Raw genomic sequence first — 18388 nt, 5'->3', positions numbered from 1 at the left:
CTCCATAGTCTGGAAATTTTCCATTGCTAGTTCAGACTGAGGAAGCCTTAGGAGATGTCAGGACACTCATGAAATGAGTGGAGCAGAACCATGCTAGAGATGCTGTAAAAGCATGTAACTGGATGTGGAATGGTTCAGATAGCAAGAATAGCTGACATGCTATTCTAACTTAACCTGACAAATATCCAAATCCAGCTCCAACCCAAAATAAGCCTACGATAACATTAGAAATAACCTGGCAACCTGAGACAATGCAGGAAAATCCTATTCAGAAGCAATTTGATCTTTTTTTTTTCCTCATAAAATGAAAACTTCAATTACAACTTTTATTTTTCCCCAAAACGTTAACCTAGCAGTATGTGCTGATAAGTTTACAAACTGCATTTAAAAAAAATCTATCACTCATTAATTCAATAGTGAAAATGAATAATGTTTCAAAAATACTCAATAGATATTTTAGGATGAGAAGAACATAGGAATGCTTTCATGACGCAAAACGATAGGAAGTTTTCAATGAATTCTGAGCCTTGATTCTTGAACTTTAAAGCTACTCACATCAAAAGAATGCTACAAGTTGTTTATGCAACGGTGTTGTGGTTTAGCCCCAGTCAGCAATTAAGTACCACACAGCTGCTTGCTCGCTCACTTCCTCCCCCCAGTAGGACGGGGAAGAGAATCAGAAGAGCAAAAGTAAGAAATTTGTGGGTTGAGATAAGAACAGTTTAATTATTTAATAATAATAATAATAATAATAATAATAATAATAATAATAAACAAATTTTAATGAGAAGGAAAACAACAAGGGAACGAGAGAGGAACAAAAACCCAGGGAAAAAAAAAACAGTGATACAACCACTCACCACCCACCGACCAACGCCCAGTTAGTCCCCGAGCAGCGATCGCTACCCCCCGGCCAACTCCCCCCAGTTTATATACTGAGCATGACATCATATGGTATGGAATAGCCCTTTGGCCAGTTTGGGTCAACTGTCCTGGCTGTGTCCCCTCTCAGTTTCTTGTGCACCTTGGGCACGGGAAGCTGACAAGTCCTTGACCAGCATAAATACCACTTAGCAACAACCAAAACCTCAGTGTGTTATCACTATTATTCTCATACTAAAATCCAAAACACAGCACTATACCAGCTACTAGGAAGAAAATTAACTCTATCCCAGCCGAAACCAGGACAAATGGTATTCTATTATTCTATTATCATTCTACTCCAGATTCTCAAAAGCCCCCAATAACCTGATGCTACTATGCAAGAGCCTGCTATAAACATGAAGGTTACCTTAAATTAAAGGTGAAACTATTAAAAACCATTCTGCGGCCCACCAGACTGTGATGAATTGCTTTCTGGCGTTTCTGAACTTAGACGTTTGCAGAAAATAGGACTGTAAACTCCATTGAAGTTTCTTAGGTTATAAAAATGTAAGATGTTCATTATAATCCATCCTAGAATAATTTACTGTGATTGTTGCTTTAGAGGTTACCTTTGAGAGAATACTGAACAAAGAAAAATTTGGATAATAACATTAAAAATTTTGACAGTTACAGAACCACTACATTATTAAATTGCTTTATACTTTTAGATTTTAAAGATTGCTACCACATCGGATAGAGTATTTTTTCATCCCAGCTGTAAGTTTTACATCTCAAAAGAAAAATACGTAGCAATCTCATTATATTTTCGCCAACATGCATGTTTTAAAACTTGCACTGCACTGAAAAGGAGAAAGAAGGCAAAGCACCTAAACTTGGCTCAGGTCTGTGGATGGAGGGAGAACAAAGACAGTCAACTTCAAACTATTGTTTACATTTAGGCCTGGGGACAAGGGGAACGCAATGCAGTTCAGCTAAGGTTCTATTATTGTGACAAAAGGGCAGGAAAAGGGGAAAGGAGAGAATTTTTACCATCATCCAATCCCAATGGTTTTAAATCCATCTCTAGCTCTTCATGCTATCTGGTAATGTATGTTTCAGTTTAGTCTGCAGGGATTTCAAACGCATAGCTAAACTTATCCTCAACATTTCTCATTATTTTAAGGAAAAAGCCAACACGAATTTTATAAAAAGAAGAGATATGGATAAATTAAACAGCTTGTCCAACATCTATTCTCAAAGTTCCTGACAGAGATAGAAAATGAACATGAAGACAACGGACATCCAAACCAATGCACTTAAAGCATTAATTCATAATTGTTAATCAAAAAAGTTTGATTTCAGACACTGATTTTTCTTTTTGAAAGGCAGGGTGAACCTGCATTATGGAATAAGTCCTCTGCAGTGTTTAGTCTGTTATCCAGCCATTAACAAGCATGCAGTTCAGAATGGCCACAACACATGCAGCTTCTTGTCCCACCAATAGTTTAGGAAAATCGAAGAGACTGGCAACATGAAGGGAAAGTGAGAGTCAGAAAATTTCTTAGAAACTGAGGATCATGATTATCCCACCTAGGAAACAGATTATTATCAAACACAAACCATAATTAAATAAATCAAGATGACTCTTTAAAATGAAAATGTCCATCTAGCTGCATATCATAGAAATTCTATATTGTACAGGATAAACCACAAATCAGACATGACAAAACTACTCAGTCTGAATATATTATCTTACAGTTATTAGAGCTCTGTCAGCTATCATTATAACTATAATGCTTGAATTCATCTGCTGTTTAAACTTTGGTGGATAGATCATCTGGAAGTGAAATTAGAGTGAATCAGGAAGCTTAAAGTGCTGATGCTCAAAAAGTACAACAAAGTAAATTACACTAATCATCTTCCTGTTGAAAGCCCTCACAAAATACTTTTAGCCTAGTGACTTTATTTATTTATTGAAGAGGGTGTCTCAAAACTTGTTTTTCAAGAAATACTGCCTTTAACACATGCATAAAAGAAAAGCAAAATACTACAAATACGTCACACTTCCGCTACAAGGAAAAACACTACTTCTTTTTGAGCAAACTAATAAACTGGAAAATTAAGGTGTCAAACTGCAACTGAATGAGTTTGAAAACCATGTCAAATACTTAACTATTTCCACAAAATGCAGAAAACCCCCAGAACCGCCACACTCTCACATGTGCACTCTTCCAAAATCCCTACTGCCATTTGCTAGATGCTTTTTCACTTCGTGCAGTTTCCCATAATCTCCACTTATCCTTACCAGCTGCACTCCTCTACCCACAGCTTCAGTCATTAAACCGAAATATGAACCAAAAAATGTGTTTAACACCTTTCAAGAAATCAGGAAGGCAGAGGCAGGAAAGATAGAAGAATTAATATAAAAAGATATAACTGTCTCTTGTGGTCAAATTTCCTCTGCCTGGCTGGCTAACTAAACTGTGTGTGCATTTCTAAGAACTGAAAAACACAATCTTGAGAGTGGAAAACCAGTTCCATTCCTGTTTGAGGTGGCACGCTTTGCACCTTAGTCTTTTCCAGGCAATTCACTTATTACACCCTCGAATATAATTACACTGGAGCTACAATAAATTTATGCTGGAGAGTAACTATCACCATTAAGAAGTGTGTGCGCAAAGCATGTAGAGACTTTAAAAATCAAGATTTGCTTTAACAGTATAAGCCAAGCATAACAGAAAAAAATGCAATGATATCTATCAGTCAGATTCACATACTCAAAACATTGAGAAGAGGAGCATGAAATATGCACCATTTAAAAATAACATTAACTATCAAGCACCTAATAGGCCACTTGCTTCAACAACCAGTGAATGAAGAGATTGGAACAAATCCACAGTGCTAATTAAGCAAAACAACCAAGGCACAAGGCATTTCCTCAGGACGGATGAGCAGCTGCCCAGGGAAGGGACGGGGAGGAAGAGGTTGGATAGCTGGATACAAGGTCATGGAACCCTGGCAGACATTAGATCCCAGTAAATTCCTCCTACCAAAACTGTTATTATTATTACAAGACATAAATTTGAAACTGACATATGCTTTTTGTTATGAGTGACATAAGTTAAATTAATACGTTGAAAGCATTTCTATAAAATAGATCTTTAGAATTTTTCATACTTCAGTCAATGTGAAATAATGAGCAAAACAAGACCTGTAAATTCCTGTGCCAGAAAAGAATGAGGAATTATATCCAGGGCAAGGGAAAATGTTATTTAAACTTAGTAATTGGCAATGTTACTTTGATTTGTTAATCTAAACACAGACACCTAGAACTCATGGCAATTCACTAGTTTGGGTTTTCAATCCAAATATTTGAGAAATACATATATTTCTTTTAATTTCAGCTTGATTTAATATAAATAACAGCATCAAAACTTTCAGTACAACAATTCCTATGAACTCCAGACTAGTGGATGCCAAGGTAGCTAAAAATCACACAAAATTAAAATAGCAATTTGCAAATTAAGAATGCAAGAATCTCGCTCACATGCCTCTATAGCCAAAGTAGTGAGCTCTCCTAAAACCCTTAAGGGCGTATTACTTGTATTTAAAACACAAAGGATTAGATTTCTAAAGCTTCTTTCTGAATTTAACTGGGCAAATATAACTTTTAAAGTAGTCCATCTGCCTGGAGCACAGCAGCTGTGATGGGAAGTGAAGAATGCTAGTGCAATATTTGGATACATTCTCAAACAAAAACTGTAAAAATTCTCCAGTAATTAGTGGATGATACGAGATTTATCCTCTTATCCCTATTCTACTCTAGCAGTTGATTTCAGATTTAGCATAACATTAAAAATACAGGAAAGAGATTTTACGTACAGGTACATGTCATGAGTGAGTTTTTAAATTCAGGACTTGAAATCTGCTACTAGTCCAGCACTATTCATTGCATGTACCGAATTTTGGCTCACACTATTCTGGAATGATCTGGGCAGGAGAATTCACATTTGTGAGGAAGTCTATCACAGATTATTTGGGTAAGAAACAGCAGAACCATCCTTAACACCGTAGAAACCTGGAGTAAGAAGTCCTGGCTAAAATGCATAGAAGTTAAATGTAGATAATTTGAACAAATTATATATGGCATGCACTCACCTGTATGTCCTATCTCAGGAAGCCATAGCAAATCAATTTGTAACAGGAAGGTTGCCAGCAAAATTCTATCAAAGTAACTTACATTTTGACATAAAAATATTGAAGCAACAAGATTAGTTTTGGCCTATGTGATTGGTAGTCATATGTGAAGCTGTCTACTCACATGGGTGAAGTGCAAGACTTAGTTTTCACTTTTACTGCCTTTATATTTTCTTACTGCAGCTCTAATACATCACATGTTCATTAGCAATGCATTGTTACATGTCTTTCCCATACCCTGTTGTGCCACCAGTCAACACATCATAGCACATGGGTTCATATTCCAGGAAAGAGGAAACGATACATTGCACAACCCTTCAATCAGTAAAACATACCATTAAACAGCCTGGGTGTGACTGCCTAGCTTAAAGGAATCATCCATTTGAGCACAAACTTACGAACAACCCATCCCGGTACACAATGCAGGGGATGCATCCATAATCTGCATTTAGAGTGACAATTCATTAGCACTTCAAATTTCACTAATAATACTGTTTTTATAGAATAAATACAGAGAACTTGAAAGTGGTAAATGCTCATTACACCTTAACTATGAATAAAATGTCTCTGTGGCAAACATTCTCATAATTGAAGTGCCAGCTGTGACAAATGGGTCGAAGCTTTATTTTGGGGGCTACAAAAAAGATTAGTGGTTATATTACACTTGAAAAAGACTAAAATACTTGCAAGTAAAATTTTGGTAACAGCTGACTCCATAATAAAATATTCTCTTTCTTTCCTCCAGTCTTGCTAATGTAATACATGTTCATTATGACTATATTATTGTCCTGTTTTTCAGAAATGTAAGTTTTAGTGGTCACTCAAAATATTTAATGTTTGTTTTTTCATTATGAGCTCTGGACAAACATGACAAACCACAGCTTTACAGGCCAGTCTCCTGCATGCAAACTGTGTAGAACACTTTACACGTATGTGCAGCCATTTTCAGTCTTGATTCCCAAATAATTGATCCTGCATGGGAAAGAGATTGCATCTCCGCAGAAAAGGTTCCATTTGCATTAATCACACTTTTAAATAAATTTATTTCTCCTTGACCAAGAGTTGTACTCAAATCTGAAGACTTCAAAATGAGCAACTCTAAAAAAATAAAAAAATTCTGAGTTTTGTTTGAACCTCTATTTGCCTTCAAATAAAGAACTCACCTTTCTATTGTTCCAGATTTTTTGATATTTCATCCATAACAAGATTTAATAGCCATTTTCAAATATGAAGATTTAAGTTTTAAGATCTATATTTGGGACCAGATTCAGGCCTGCACATGAGTACTGATCACAAAGAGAAAACTACCACTCTGAATATTTTATATCCATTTTTGGTGGTTTGTATTTCATATGAAAACTTTAGGCACTTCAAAATTATAAAACATTTTTCAGTTTCTATACAAGTATCTCAATGCCAAAGTTACAAAACCACTGGAGATGAAAAGTTGTTGGGAGAGAGCAGAATAAAATTACAGTGTTTGGCAGTTTGTTCATCTACAACTGTTGTCTTTTTACTTTTAGGAAACATTTCCTGTTATTCTGCATTTGCTGGTTATTTGGTCTGGACCACTCTTCTGATGCCAAAATATTTACAGAACTTCCCCAAATGAAACAGTCCCTTGGATATGATTGGCCTTGTATTTGTGTGAACTGAAGTAACAACTACATATCATTAACTTCTCTTACTGAAACCCACTGGATGCTGTATTTTTGCCTGGTCAGAAGTGGTTACATTTTGCTTGACTGTTTGGAAGCTTAGTTTCATTTGCAACATTAAAAAGATGGCTGAAGAAGAAAAACTCTCTCTAAAGAATGCAATTCAGTTTGGTATTAATGGATATATTCCATCAGTAAAACTATGCATCACAAATGAAAATACCCCCAAAAGTTATTATGCTTGTTGTTTAGGCAACACGCAAATAAAACATATGTGACTGGTCCATCATAAAAAAAGCTGGATCACTAATGGAGAGCTAACTGTCAAATAAGAGCCGTCATGAAAGCCATAGACTCAACCTTACCTTTAAATTAGTTAACTGTAAGCATAACAGCCTATTGCAATTTTGTACTAAGATCATGTTAGCTTCTGAACACGAGGATTTCTGCATTCCCTAGCTACAAGAAATCTTTCCTTAAGTTTGATATTTAATATCTTTATCTTAGTGTTTCGTCTAATCAGCAATAACATTTGAAAGAGCATCCCTAAAGAGAACATGTCAGTTAAAAGTATACATGATAATAACAAAAAGAATGAAAAGCTTAGCTTCTTCAAGAGTAAGGTATTCATTTGCATCTTAGGAACAATCTTAATATACAGTTCGAATGACAAATGAAATGGGTTGCAAAGAAACACGTTACTTACAGACTTTAAATTGCGATTTAATGGCCCAGCAAAACATGAAAATGCGCCCAGTGCTATTGAAAAGGAACAGTCTGGATTCAGCTGATTTTATGAGACAGCCACACCACCGCAGGACCAAATCTCAGCAAGTTCGATTCAAGGATGATGGTGTGAACACAAAGACAGAACTGGATACTAATCCTGCCCAAGATACAGCATTCATGACTGGAAAACCAGAAATATTTAGGGATCACAATTTCTTGCTAGATCAATCTCCATCTTTTCCAAGGCCTCAGAAGGGCCTTCAGAATATTGCCATACAAACATCTCCTAGCCTCAGGAAACACTTCCCAGTTTTTAAAAAGAAAAAGCTGACAGTAAGCAAATCATTAACAGAAATGCCAACTGAGCCTGCAAATTCGATCCTAGTAAATGGCAATCTTTCTGAACAAGACACTATGTCTTCAGATCTCTGTTACTTAAGAATAACTAATCATTTGGAAGATGGATTTAGGAATAGTGAGCTGGATGTTCAGTTAAGTCAAAGACCATCAAATGCACAGAGCAATGGACCTATCCACTCAGATGATTTCTCAGTATCAGAGAAGACAACTGTTTCTACACAGATGCCTGAATACATACATGTGAGTTTTCCACAAGACAGCAATGTTTCTATGGATGCACCAGACACAACTATGAATTTAAGTAATTCACTGCATTCTTCTACTGTCATAAATAGCAATGAAAATAATGAAAACAGCACGCTGTCATCTAACTCTGAAAAAGTATACCCTTGCCTAAGCAATTCAACTAACTGCAGTGAACATAATCCTCATTCTGGCTCTTGTGAAGCAGATAAAAGTGATAGTGATTCTGAGTTGCCTGTAGCCAGCAAAGATGCAAGCAGTAAGGAAACTACTCCATTATCACCTCCATCAAATCACAGTTCATCTCCTTGTTTCCTCAGAGACTATCAACAGGCAGGAGAGCACAAAACAGATTCCAGCTGTGTGACATTAACAAATGATGATCATACAATAAGGTCATTGACCAGCAGTAATGCATCAAAATCTGTTCTGTCATGTAATACTGAAATTGAGAAAAATTCTACCCAGTCAGATGTTTCCCAGTGTAACAGCTGTTTAGAAGGATTTCACATAAAGTCTTATCTGCCAAGGAATGAAATAAAACCACAAACCAACAAAGAGATTAACGAAATAAATCAAATTCATTTGGCACATGGCGAACTCTGTGCCCTACAAGGCAGGCTGCAGTCTGTAGAGGAATCCTTGCAGTTGAACCAGGAGAAGATTAAAGTCCTTTTGAATGTAATCCAAGACCTGGAAAAATCCAGAGCCCTCAGTGAAGGGTATGGTGCATTTTAATATTAGTAATTCATCAGAAGTGTGAAGTAGATGTTAGCATTCTTTTAACCTTTGCTACTGAAAAAAAATCTTTCCTGAGATATTTAAAGATAAGTTTGCAAAAATGGTATCTTATGCCCTTTTTCTGGTATTTGGGCCTCGGCAGGGAAGCAAGTGTCTTTATAGTTTGGCTTTAGCTGACACTGCCTTTACTAAAGCCAGAGTGAGACATAGTTTATTAAATCCCTTTTTTGTTTAGATTTATGGTGTAAGATACAAAGCCACTAACACCTGAGAGCTGGCAGTCTCCATCTACCTGAAATCTGTATGCAGTAGAACAACAAAACCCAACAGTCTAACATACTAATGTAGTATAGTAGAAACCTATGGCAAGCCAACGATCTCTTACTAGCAAGGTCAGATATGCATTTAGTGCCAAAGAAGTCCTATTGCTGAAACAGTTTATATCAGCAAAAATGTGCTTCTGTTCAATAAATTTTTACTGCCTTCATAAGCAAGCAAAAGTATTAGTGGCTAAAGCATATACAACTACCACCTGACTACGGTTCTTTAGGAAGTTACAGAAAAAAATACCCACTCCTTCTCCCCTACATGTAGTTATGTATGACAGAGCAGACAAGTTTCAATTATGTTTGCAAATCTGACCGTTACAAAGAGTAACTTGCAGTGAAGCACAGTCAGATTATTCAGCAATATTTATAGTCCATTTCTGTTCAGTTACCACACAGTCAAAACCAAAAATTTTGCCAAATATCTTCAAGTTTCACACTGAAATTCAATGATAAGTTTCAATCCACCTTGCTAGAATCATCTAGCAGTAAAACTGAACATTCCAAGTACTTGTGGAGGTAGCACAGCAATGCATGTGAAGAACCTCCACTTTAATTCCAAAAGCAATCAGAAAATTATTTTGGTACCAACTGAACTCCCCTAATTCAAATAAAACTTGCTAAATAGAAGTGTTATGCATCCTTCAGACATAATGAGCCACCAACCTCAAACTGTTTCTAATGCAGATCTCTCCATCACAAAAATAATTCAACTCTAGTTGGTGTTAAGTATGAAAGTCATTTTTCTTGTTTTCTCAACGCTCCAAATTTGTACACTATCAGCAGTAAAAATCTGACTTCTTTATACTCAAGTGAGGAAACATGAAAAGGGTAAAGAATGGACAGCATAAGGGTAGAGATCAGATTGAATTCACCGAAAGCATGGATATTCAAATACTATAAAGTGTGTTTATAAGAAGCAGTCACATGTCTAAGTGTTTTCATAACAAGTATTCATGCAAGAACCAACAACCAGATTCTTAAGAGCATGAGGTGGGAAAGATACAAGACAAAACCATAAATCAACATAGGGTTTGGGTTTTCTAAAGCAACCTTCTAATTTAGAATGTGACACTAGAATTTTTGGTAAGGATAATAGAAGTGGTGAACAGAATTACTTTTATTCATGAAAGGTTCAGAGATCTGTTAATGTATCTATAAATACACATTACATGAACTACTGTCTGTTACAGGCGTAACTTCTATCACACTGGTCAAGACCTCAACAACTGCAGCACCTGTCAGAACACCGCATGTATCATTTACAGGTACTTCACTCCTTCACACAATTTTGTATTGTCTGTATCTCTCTCACAAATGTACAACACAATGTTTTGCTCACAGCTATAAAAGGTCTCAATTATTATTAATCCAGTTTCTAACAAAAGACCAAATGGTATGTGTGAGGTGGTTTTTTTGTTTTCCCAAGTAGAAAACAATTAATACTGGTGTTATCTGAAAGAGGTACTGTAGTTCTGAGAATCTAAATAGAAATTTCCCACTAATGTTTCACAGCATTATTATTACTAGCATGCTTTGAAAACCTTTGATGCCATTTCTGATGATGAAATTCCCTTTGTGTGTTACATTTTCAAAGCTAGGATTTCTGTAATAAATTTAGATCTTGGAAAAGATGAACACTCAGTTCTCCAAATGCCAGTAAGCTATAGCTACAGTTCATGTTTACGGGCAAAACAAAAACAAAACTCCCACACTTCTCACCTCAGTAAATGTTTATTTGTTATTATTTTGAGAGAGTACAATTTGAGTGTAAGTTACTCCACATTTAAAGTGCAGTTTATGTTAAACTGTTATGACCAAAAAACCATGTAGTACTGTGTTCTGGAAGCTGTACGTGTATCAAAAGCTATGTCTATACAAACACCCTGTAAGAGTCTTCAGCTTGCCAGCCGTTAACCAAAAAGCTAGCAGGTACAAAGTCTTGGTTATACTGTACACGTAGCTTGTCCACTCAGCAAGGCATTTTATAGGGCTTCCACCAATTTATAAACACATTATCCAATCTCTGCAACCCCAGTTATAAGGCTGAAAACACACATCTTCACTTATTTGATTCTATAAGATTCATTGGGCTCTTCACAGAATATTAAATAATATATTGCGCAAATGCAGCATAATTAGAGCTGAAGCTCACGCTTCACCATTTTAGATCCTTTCCAGTACTGCCACACACTGCAGACTTAAGAGAATGAAGAGGAAGATGAATGCATGGTCAAAATTTACATATATCTTAGGCCTAATTTGGAGAGGTAGAGAATATGTATTCAAACCAAAGGTAGCGAAGAAATTGTAATACTGCTATTTAAATCCTGTCTTTTTTCATTCCTTTTTTGTGACGGACACTTTAAAGGACTTTGCAGCTGATGAGCTAATTAATTAAATCACATGTTCATTTTCCTTGCTATACATATCACATTTCTGATGTTCTGTACTGTTTTAAAGTTTATTCTTTTAGAAAAAGCTGAGTGGAAAAGGACCTTGCCAGTCACATATTGTGAAGATCAGGTATTGAAGTTAAACATTACACTGCAAAATTGAGAAGTTGATTTGAAACATCTCCTAGAAATTTTTTATCCCTTCAAAGATATTCATATGTATTAGTATTCCAGAGGTTTTAGATATTTAAACATTTACATTTACAAAAATAAGGGCAAGAGAATTTCTCTCTTAGGTTGAAAACTTTTCCTTTATTTCAAAGGATATGGCAGACCATTAGCTTCGCCAGTTTGTAAGCACTATGACTTTAATTTTTTTTGTGGATATAACGAATAGACTATATCCATATGGAAGTGTTTTTCACACCGCATTTTCCACAAGTGAAATTTATTAAGGAGCTTAAGAAGCTAGTTAGATAAAGCCAGGGTTGGACATAGCGTTGGAACCTATTGTTCAACATACAACTCAGTGAAGTACTTGTGTCCTAAATCTCTGGTAATGAAATCTCAAAGTAATTGATGTGTCACGAATTAAACGCCACAACTTCTCTGAGATGACATTAGTCTTCTCCACAGTCCACTGGGTACTCCCGGAAGTTACATGACTTACCCAAGAGCAAAGACTGAATCTGTATAAAAAGGAAGATCCAGGAAAAAACAGATTTTCTTTACTTGGTCACTGTCTCTGAACAATCAATCTCTGTGCATTTTTATTGGACTATACAGGAACAGAGGTCACTCTCTAGAATTTATGTACAAACTACCCTTTACCACAGGATGCCTTCTCTCTTCAGAATAATAAATTATGATGCTCACCCTGCGTTTTTAATTTACACAGTTTCAATACAGGAAAGATCCTGAGCAACAAGCACAAGTATCTGAAGGAAAGAACAGAGGATGTAACAAAACATTTATGTGGCTTTTTGATTGACTAGGTAGTTTATAACAATAATGGTGCCTGGAGGCTTACAGTGCAATGATTAGTAGAATACGTACAAGAGAACACAGTTCCTCTGAAGAGTTTCTAGTTTTAAGAGACAAAACAGAAGACAGCAGGGAAACATACTAGTTTTCACTTTACAGAGATGTTCCACAAGACATGGTTATGAAAAAAGCATTCCAAGTAACTAATATTTGAAGTTTGTAACATATGCATTAGACAACATACTGAAAGAAGTAATTGTTGTCAGTTTTTGCTCTAGGCAAACCCATGCAATGTGTTTTAGTAGCCTAAAAGATCCATGCAAGTATTTCTTCCACTAACGTAGCATCACTGTTGTCATTAATTATAGAATCAAGTGTTTCATCTTGCTCACTGTTTTCCTGCTCTTACAGAACCTAACTCATCAGTGATTCAAACACTGTAAAAGCAGAATGTTGGGTTACTGTCTTTGAACCATCTTTATCATGCACATTTTAAGCAGTCTCCAAGTCAAACAATATACTAATCTCCTATCAATCCAAGTGTGGATTACACTGATTGGTAAACTAATAAAGTGCTTTTCAGTCTAACAGTGGCCAGGAATATAGTGGCTGTAAGTTGTTTTATTAACTATCCAGCAGGGTTGTGTGAGATGACTTGGGACTTCAATCTAGATCCTGTAAGATAAATTTTTGTATTATAATAAATGCAAGTAGCAACCAAAACCAAACAGTTATCTCAGCATATAAGGGACAATATTAAATGAAGACTGAATTGATCTCTTGCCTCTAGAGATGATCTCTCCAACATTAAATTAGAAACTTTGAAGAAGGGAAGAAAAAAGGAACATGAGCAGATGCTATACTTACATATGCTATAAACTGAACATTTCATTCTTCAGTGCTCATGATCTGTGACTACTGAAAACTATTAAGTTGCAGTTTTAGCAATAAGCCAATAAAATTGCATACACTGAGCAGATTTGTCATTTATATCATTTTCTACTACTTTTATATTTATTATGTATTGATCCCTGTCCAGAGGTCCCTCTCTAGTTCTTCTAAATTAGAATAATCCTATTGCTTTCTTTTTGCCAGCTGAGTTATTTCACTTCATTAAAAAACCCAAAACTTTTTAATTATATGGGAAACAAGCTTCTAGTTAATTTTAACATATTATTCAACAATTTTTATGGATTTCTATATACATACAAATACTCACAATTAATAGTGTTTAAAGATATGCATATTTACTAATTTTACAGATTTCTTCTACTCAGTGCCCAAACCAGGTTCAGGGCCTTAATGTGACATCCCAGCATCCCTCTGATGATGCCTTTTTCCTCCCAAAGAGCTTGCATTATGGAAAATACAACCAGCTCCTTTCTGCTCTCCCCTCCACCTGCTAAAACCTCCACAGCAGACATAGCTGATACAACTCCCACTCCTGCCCAGAAAAGATGGTTGAGATAAAGAAAAACTGTACACCACTGCATCTTTTTCTTTTTTTTTTCTTTGTTTGCTTTTGTTTAAATGTACTGGTTGATTCAGACTGCTTAACCACTGTCCACATCGATTCTTTTGAACCTTACCTTTATTTCCATGCACATATCTGCTCTTATCTAACTAACATTTTTGGATCTCATTTGACATCAATAACAATTATGGGTTTCAATGGAGAAAGTGAGTTACATTCTACTTTCCTGTTAACTAATACCACTTATCTCAGATTTACGTATTTGCTTAATTTCATGTATTTTTGGTCCTAGCAGGTCTCCTAGTGGGAAACATGCACATTTACTAAAGTTAAGCATGTGAGAGTTTCGGATTCATGCCAAGCATATAACTGAATTAAATTACAGTATCAAAATCTGACCATTGAATAAAATGCATTGAAAGGTCATCCTAGTACATTTTCATTTTTTCTCCCTTAGTTTTTGTCCCATTGTTTTGGGCACAATGCTGGAGTTCTCAACTCATATAAAGAAAAAGGTTTCCCTCAGAAAAGATTAAGAGAGGAACTTATTTTCAAAGCAGCAACCTATACAGCCTTGCATTTTAACCAGGCTTTAATACTGAATAATGCAAAATCATTCTAATGAGGTAAGCATCCTTTCCACATGTTTAATGAGGGAATTTCTCACTTACTAGCTTAAATCTCTTCATTTTTCCATAGTGTAGAATATGACTTCAGACAACAAGAAGGAAGACTTCATCAGATTTTGAAAACACTGGATCATGCAGAGCAAAATCCAGCTTCAGCTTCACCTCAGAAGCCACCATCTGATCATCCAGCTCCCGAGAAAAAGGAGTTAAGAAGAAAAACAAAAAAGGTTAAAAGAAAATGCTTCTGGTGGATTTGACTTCCTTATGGATCCTTTTACATTTCAAAAGACACTAGAACAGAAAGAGGTTTGAGAGCATGCACCTGAAAATGTGCTATTATGAAATCAAAGCTAAAGAATGTTTAATTAGAGTATCTGAAAAATCAAAATAATTGAATTTACTTAAATCATCTCACTGAATAAAGGTGCATGAAGATGCTATTTTCAAAATGAAATTGTTTCTTTCAAAAGGAAGCGTTCTCATTTTTTCCAAGGACACTTTCATATGCTTTGTAAAGACTTCTTTTTTTTTTTCAACTTTCCAAAAATAACAAGGTTTAAATCTCTACTTTAAAATACAATGGTAGACAAAGCTAAGGGTGTCACACAGTCTTCATTTCCTATTTATAACCAACATGGACTAAAAGGAAAGAACTTCATCAATCTTTAAATAAACCACATAATCAAGAACAAATTGAGGGGAATCTACATCGTTCGAACAAATCTCTCCTCAAAGGAGACAATTACAATTATTTCACATCCCCCCTGAAATATTTTTCTTGCTATCATCTAATATTTAACAACAAGAAAAGAATTTCAGATTAAGTTTTACTCTGTCCTCTTTTTTTGGTTCATTTTAAAAAGCAACCATTTAGAAGTTTCAGCCATTTAATAGACTTCTCTGAAAAGAATCATAGAATCATAAAACAAGAGATTATCTCAGTAATTCTAGTCTTAACTCCCTAGTCAAGCAAGGTCCAATTAGGTGAATTTGAGTTTTGAGTATCTCCAAAGACAAGACTCCATAACCCCTTGGGGCAAGCTGTTCTAAATTTTTTCCTAACATCTAATCTGAATTTCATGTGTTCTAACTTTTGTCCATTACATCTTGCCCTATCCAAATACACCTTTGAGAAAAATTAGACAGATAATAAGACCCCTCTCCTAAGCCTTCACTTCTTAAAGACTCAACAAATCCAGTTTTCACTGCCTCTCTTCACATGTTATGCAGGACACAGCCATCTTGGTGGTCTCCCTCCAGTGAGTTGATGTCTTTCATCTACCTGGAAGCCTAGAACTGGACACAATGCCTCAGATGTCATAACGCAATTGCTGAATAGAGGGGACTAACCACTTTGGCTACTGTCTTGCTAAACCACTCACCCAATTTGTCCATCTAAGACCTGTATCACTATACCAAAATATCCCAAGATGCATTTTTTTGGCCTTAAGATATAAGTAATTCAATACATGACACAAAATTGATCACAAAAAATAATATTTAATGAATTTATCTGTATTATATAAAAAAATTATATACGCTTAAAAGATTTTATCAGGTGTCAATGCATCTATTCCTTTCCTTCAAAAATAATCTAGTTACCAGGGAAAGGTTTTCTGAAACAAGTTTAAAGGGCACACTATAAAGCCCAAATAATGTATTTTATGTTTAGTGGAATGTACTACAGACCTTTTCTTAGAAGTGATTCTGGTTAATTAGTTCAAATGGTGTCAGGGTTTTCCATAGATTAATCCCTGGATCCTATTTTTCTAAATCATATTGTATTAATTGTGCAATGTTAGTTAAAAATGTCTGTACACTTTTTGTATGCTTTTGTGTTCCTTGAATTCTTAGGGTTAATTACACATTTGAAAATACATTAAAAACAATTTTGCACAGAAGAATTTTGTCTGGAAGAATTAAGTTTTTTGATAAAACTAACATACTCTCTTCTAAATGAAGACTATGTGACATGGCTCAATTTATCAAAATTCTAAAGGACTGACAGTTTTAAAAAGCATTTCCATGTTAAGTTCAGTCAGTATGGAAATTACAGGCACAAAATTATCATTATTTTAAATGCTTTTCAGAAGAAAAGCCTTACACGAATTTTTACTAGCAAAAAGGATGCCTTTAGTGAGACAGAAAAGCTCTTCAGTAATAATTTGTGGGTATAATAAAGGTAAGAATTACATCAGAACACATCATTATACTACACTCAAATACATGTACTGCTTATGCTAGTATGCCAACAGCATTCCTATTTTGCATTAGTCTCTATCATTGATATAATGAAGGATTTATTAGTGTGTAAATGTTTCTTATGTATTAAAATAACATTTTAAGATTAATATCCTCCATGGTAAAGGTATAATAATAAGCAATACCAACAGGTGTAACACTAGCAAAACCAGTAAGTTTTTTTCTGTAGTGAACTTATTTTCAATAATTTGTTATTATATGAAAGCAATCTTTCAGTCTTTCTTTTTGTTAATAAGCACAAACCAGCTCATTTTAAGCTGTCTGATTTTGGTTTTGCATACATAATGAATATGATGCCTTCAATATATTTTCGAAGGATCCAGATTATTCAATTTAAACAAACCACAGTATTTTGGTTCACCACATAGCACCAATCAATTCCTGGGGTCAGTAAAACTATGTAAGAACAGAAATATTCCATTTAGTTTAAGAAAGTCCAACCAAAGATAGCTGCAAGTAAGGCTCTAAGTCTTTCTTATGACCTGAACAAACATCAATACTTCTGAAAAACTGAAACATAATTATTTAAATGTTTACAGGTTTTATGTTTTAATGTCTGATCTTGATGGAACTCAGAACTATAAACAATTTTTAATCCTTTATCTCCCAGTCAAAATTAGCCTTTGTTTTCCATATTCCTCAGTCGGTTGTTTTATGATTCTCTCTCAGTCAGTAAAGTATGGATTATCCATACATGAATATGAAATCTTTTTTAGCATATGCACACACAGCAGTAGGGAAACACTTAAGGTATCTAGGCCAGCCGACTCTCAGCTCCCAATGCTGCAATCTAAGAGCATTCACTTGTCTTTCAGCCTACCCTCTGTTCAGGGTTTTTAAATTCACCCCCTGCAAGACATCTGTTTTCCTTGAAATAAAATATGAAATAACAATGCTGCTAAAGCACTGTCCTTCAGACAGGTTGCTCCTAGAGTTCTCTACTTCAAGATTTCAGTACAAGGGAGATTTTTTTTGAGTCAGCAGTAGTAGCAACAGCCAGCCAAGTTCTAAAATACATAAAGGTCCAAACAAAAGGCTTATCTGAAACACAGACAGAACTCACTCATTCTTCTTGCAGAGGCTCTGACTACCATGAACAAAAAACATACAATAATTTAACTGAAAATAAAGTAAAAGTATGCCAGAAGTAAATTATTCCTACAAAAGAATAAGCATCATATTTTCACAATAAAACCACACCTACTAAATGCAAGAAGATATTATACCCAGTCTTCTCCACAGTACGTCACACACAACAGGCTTTCTACATAAAATTTTAAAGACAACCTTGGAGAAAAAGACTATTTGTTACATTAAAAGCTAACAGTGGGAAAGTGTCAGTCATGGTATGCATCAGCCACAGCAATTTGTAACACATAACTGGAGAATCTAAACTATGTGAAAGTGTAATATGTAAGCATTGCTTTTTGTTTTATTTTTTAATATTTTTAAAATAGTTTAGTAATTAATTATTAATTCATATAGGAAATAAAAAAATTAGCAGATACACACTATGCAATTTATG

The 18388-nt window shown here is 35.1% G+C and overlaps 2 protein-coding genes across 2 annotated transcripts in view; one reads left to right on the top strand and one right to left on the bottom strand.

The window, feature by feature from the left end:
• Positions 1-18388, bottom strand: part of DOCK2 (dedicator of cytokinesis 2) — a 203530-nt gene that overhangs the window by 102169 nt on the left and 82973 nt on the right. The window lies entirely within an intron of this gene.
• INSYN2B (inhibitory synaptic factor family member 2B) lies at positions 7386-14858 on the top strand. The gene is made up of 3 exons (XM_072873722.1): positions 7386-8773; positions 10312-10386; positions 14672-14858. Exons 1-3 carry the CDS (start codon positions 7386-7388, stop codon positions 14856-14858), a joined length of 1650 nt encoding a protein of 549 aa, XP_072729823.1.

This window comes from Ciconia boyciana, chromosome 9, assembly GCF_034638445.1.
Source record: "Ciconia boyciana chromosome 9, ASM3463844v1, whole genome shotgun sequence".
Classification (NCBI taxonomy): Eukaryota; Metazoa; Chordata; class Aves; order Ciconiiformes; family Ciconiidae; genus Ciconia; species Ciconia boyciana.
This window is presented reverse-complemented; position numbering and strand designations above follow the sequence as displayed.

What these genes read in the sequence shown, in the direction of transcription:
- INSYN2B (XM_072873722.1), top strand. Translation starts at nt 7,386, where the DNA reads ATGACAAATGAAATGGGTTGCAAAGAAACACGTTACTTACAGACTTTA. An exon ending in TCCAGAGCCCTCAGTGAAGG is followed by an intron (nt 8,774 to 10,311) that starts GTATGGTGCATT and finishes TGTCTGTTACAG; the next exon opens with GCGTAACTTCTATCACACTG. An exon ending in ACCGCATGTATCATTTACAG is followed by an intron (nt 10,387 to 14,671) that starts GTACTTCACTCC and finishes ATTTTTCCATAG; the next exon opens with TGTAGAATATGACTTCAGAC.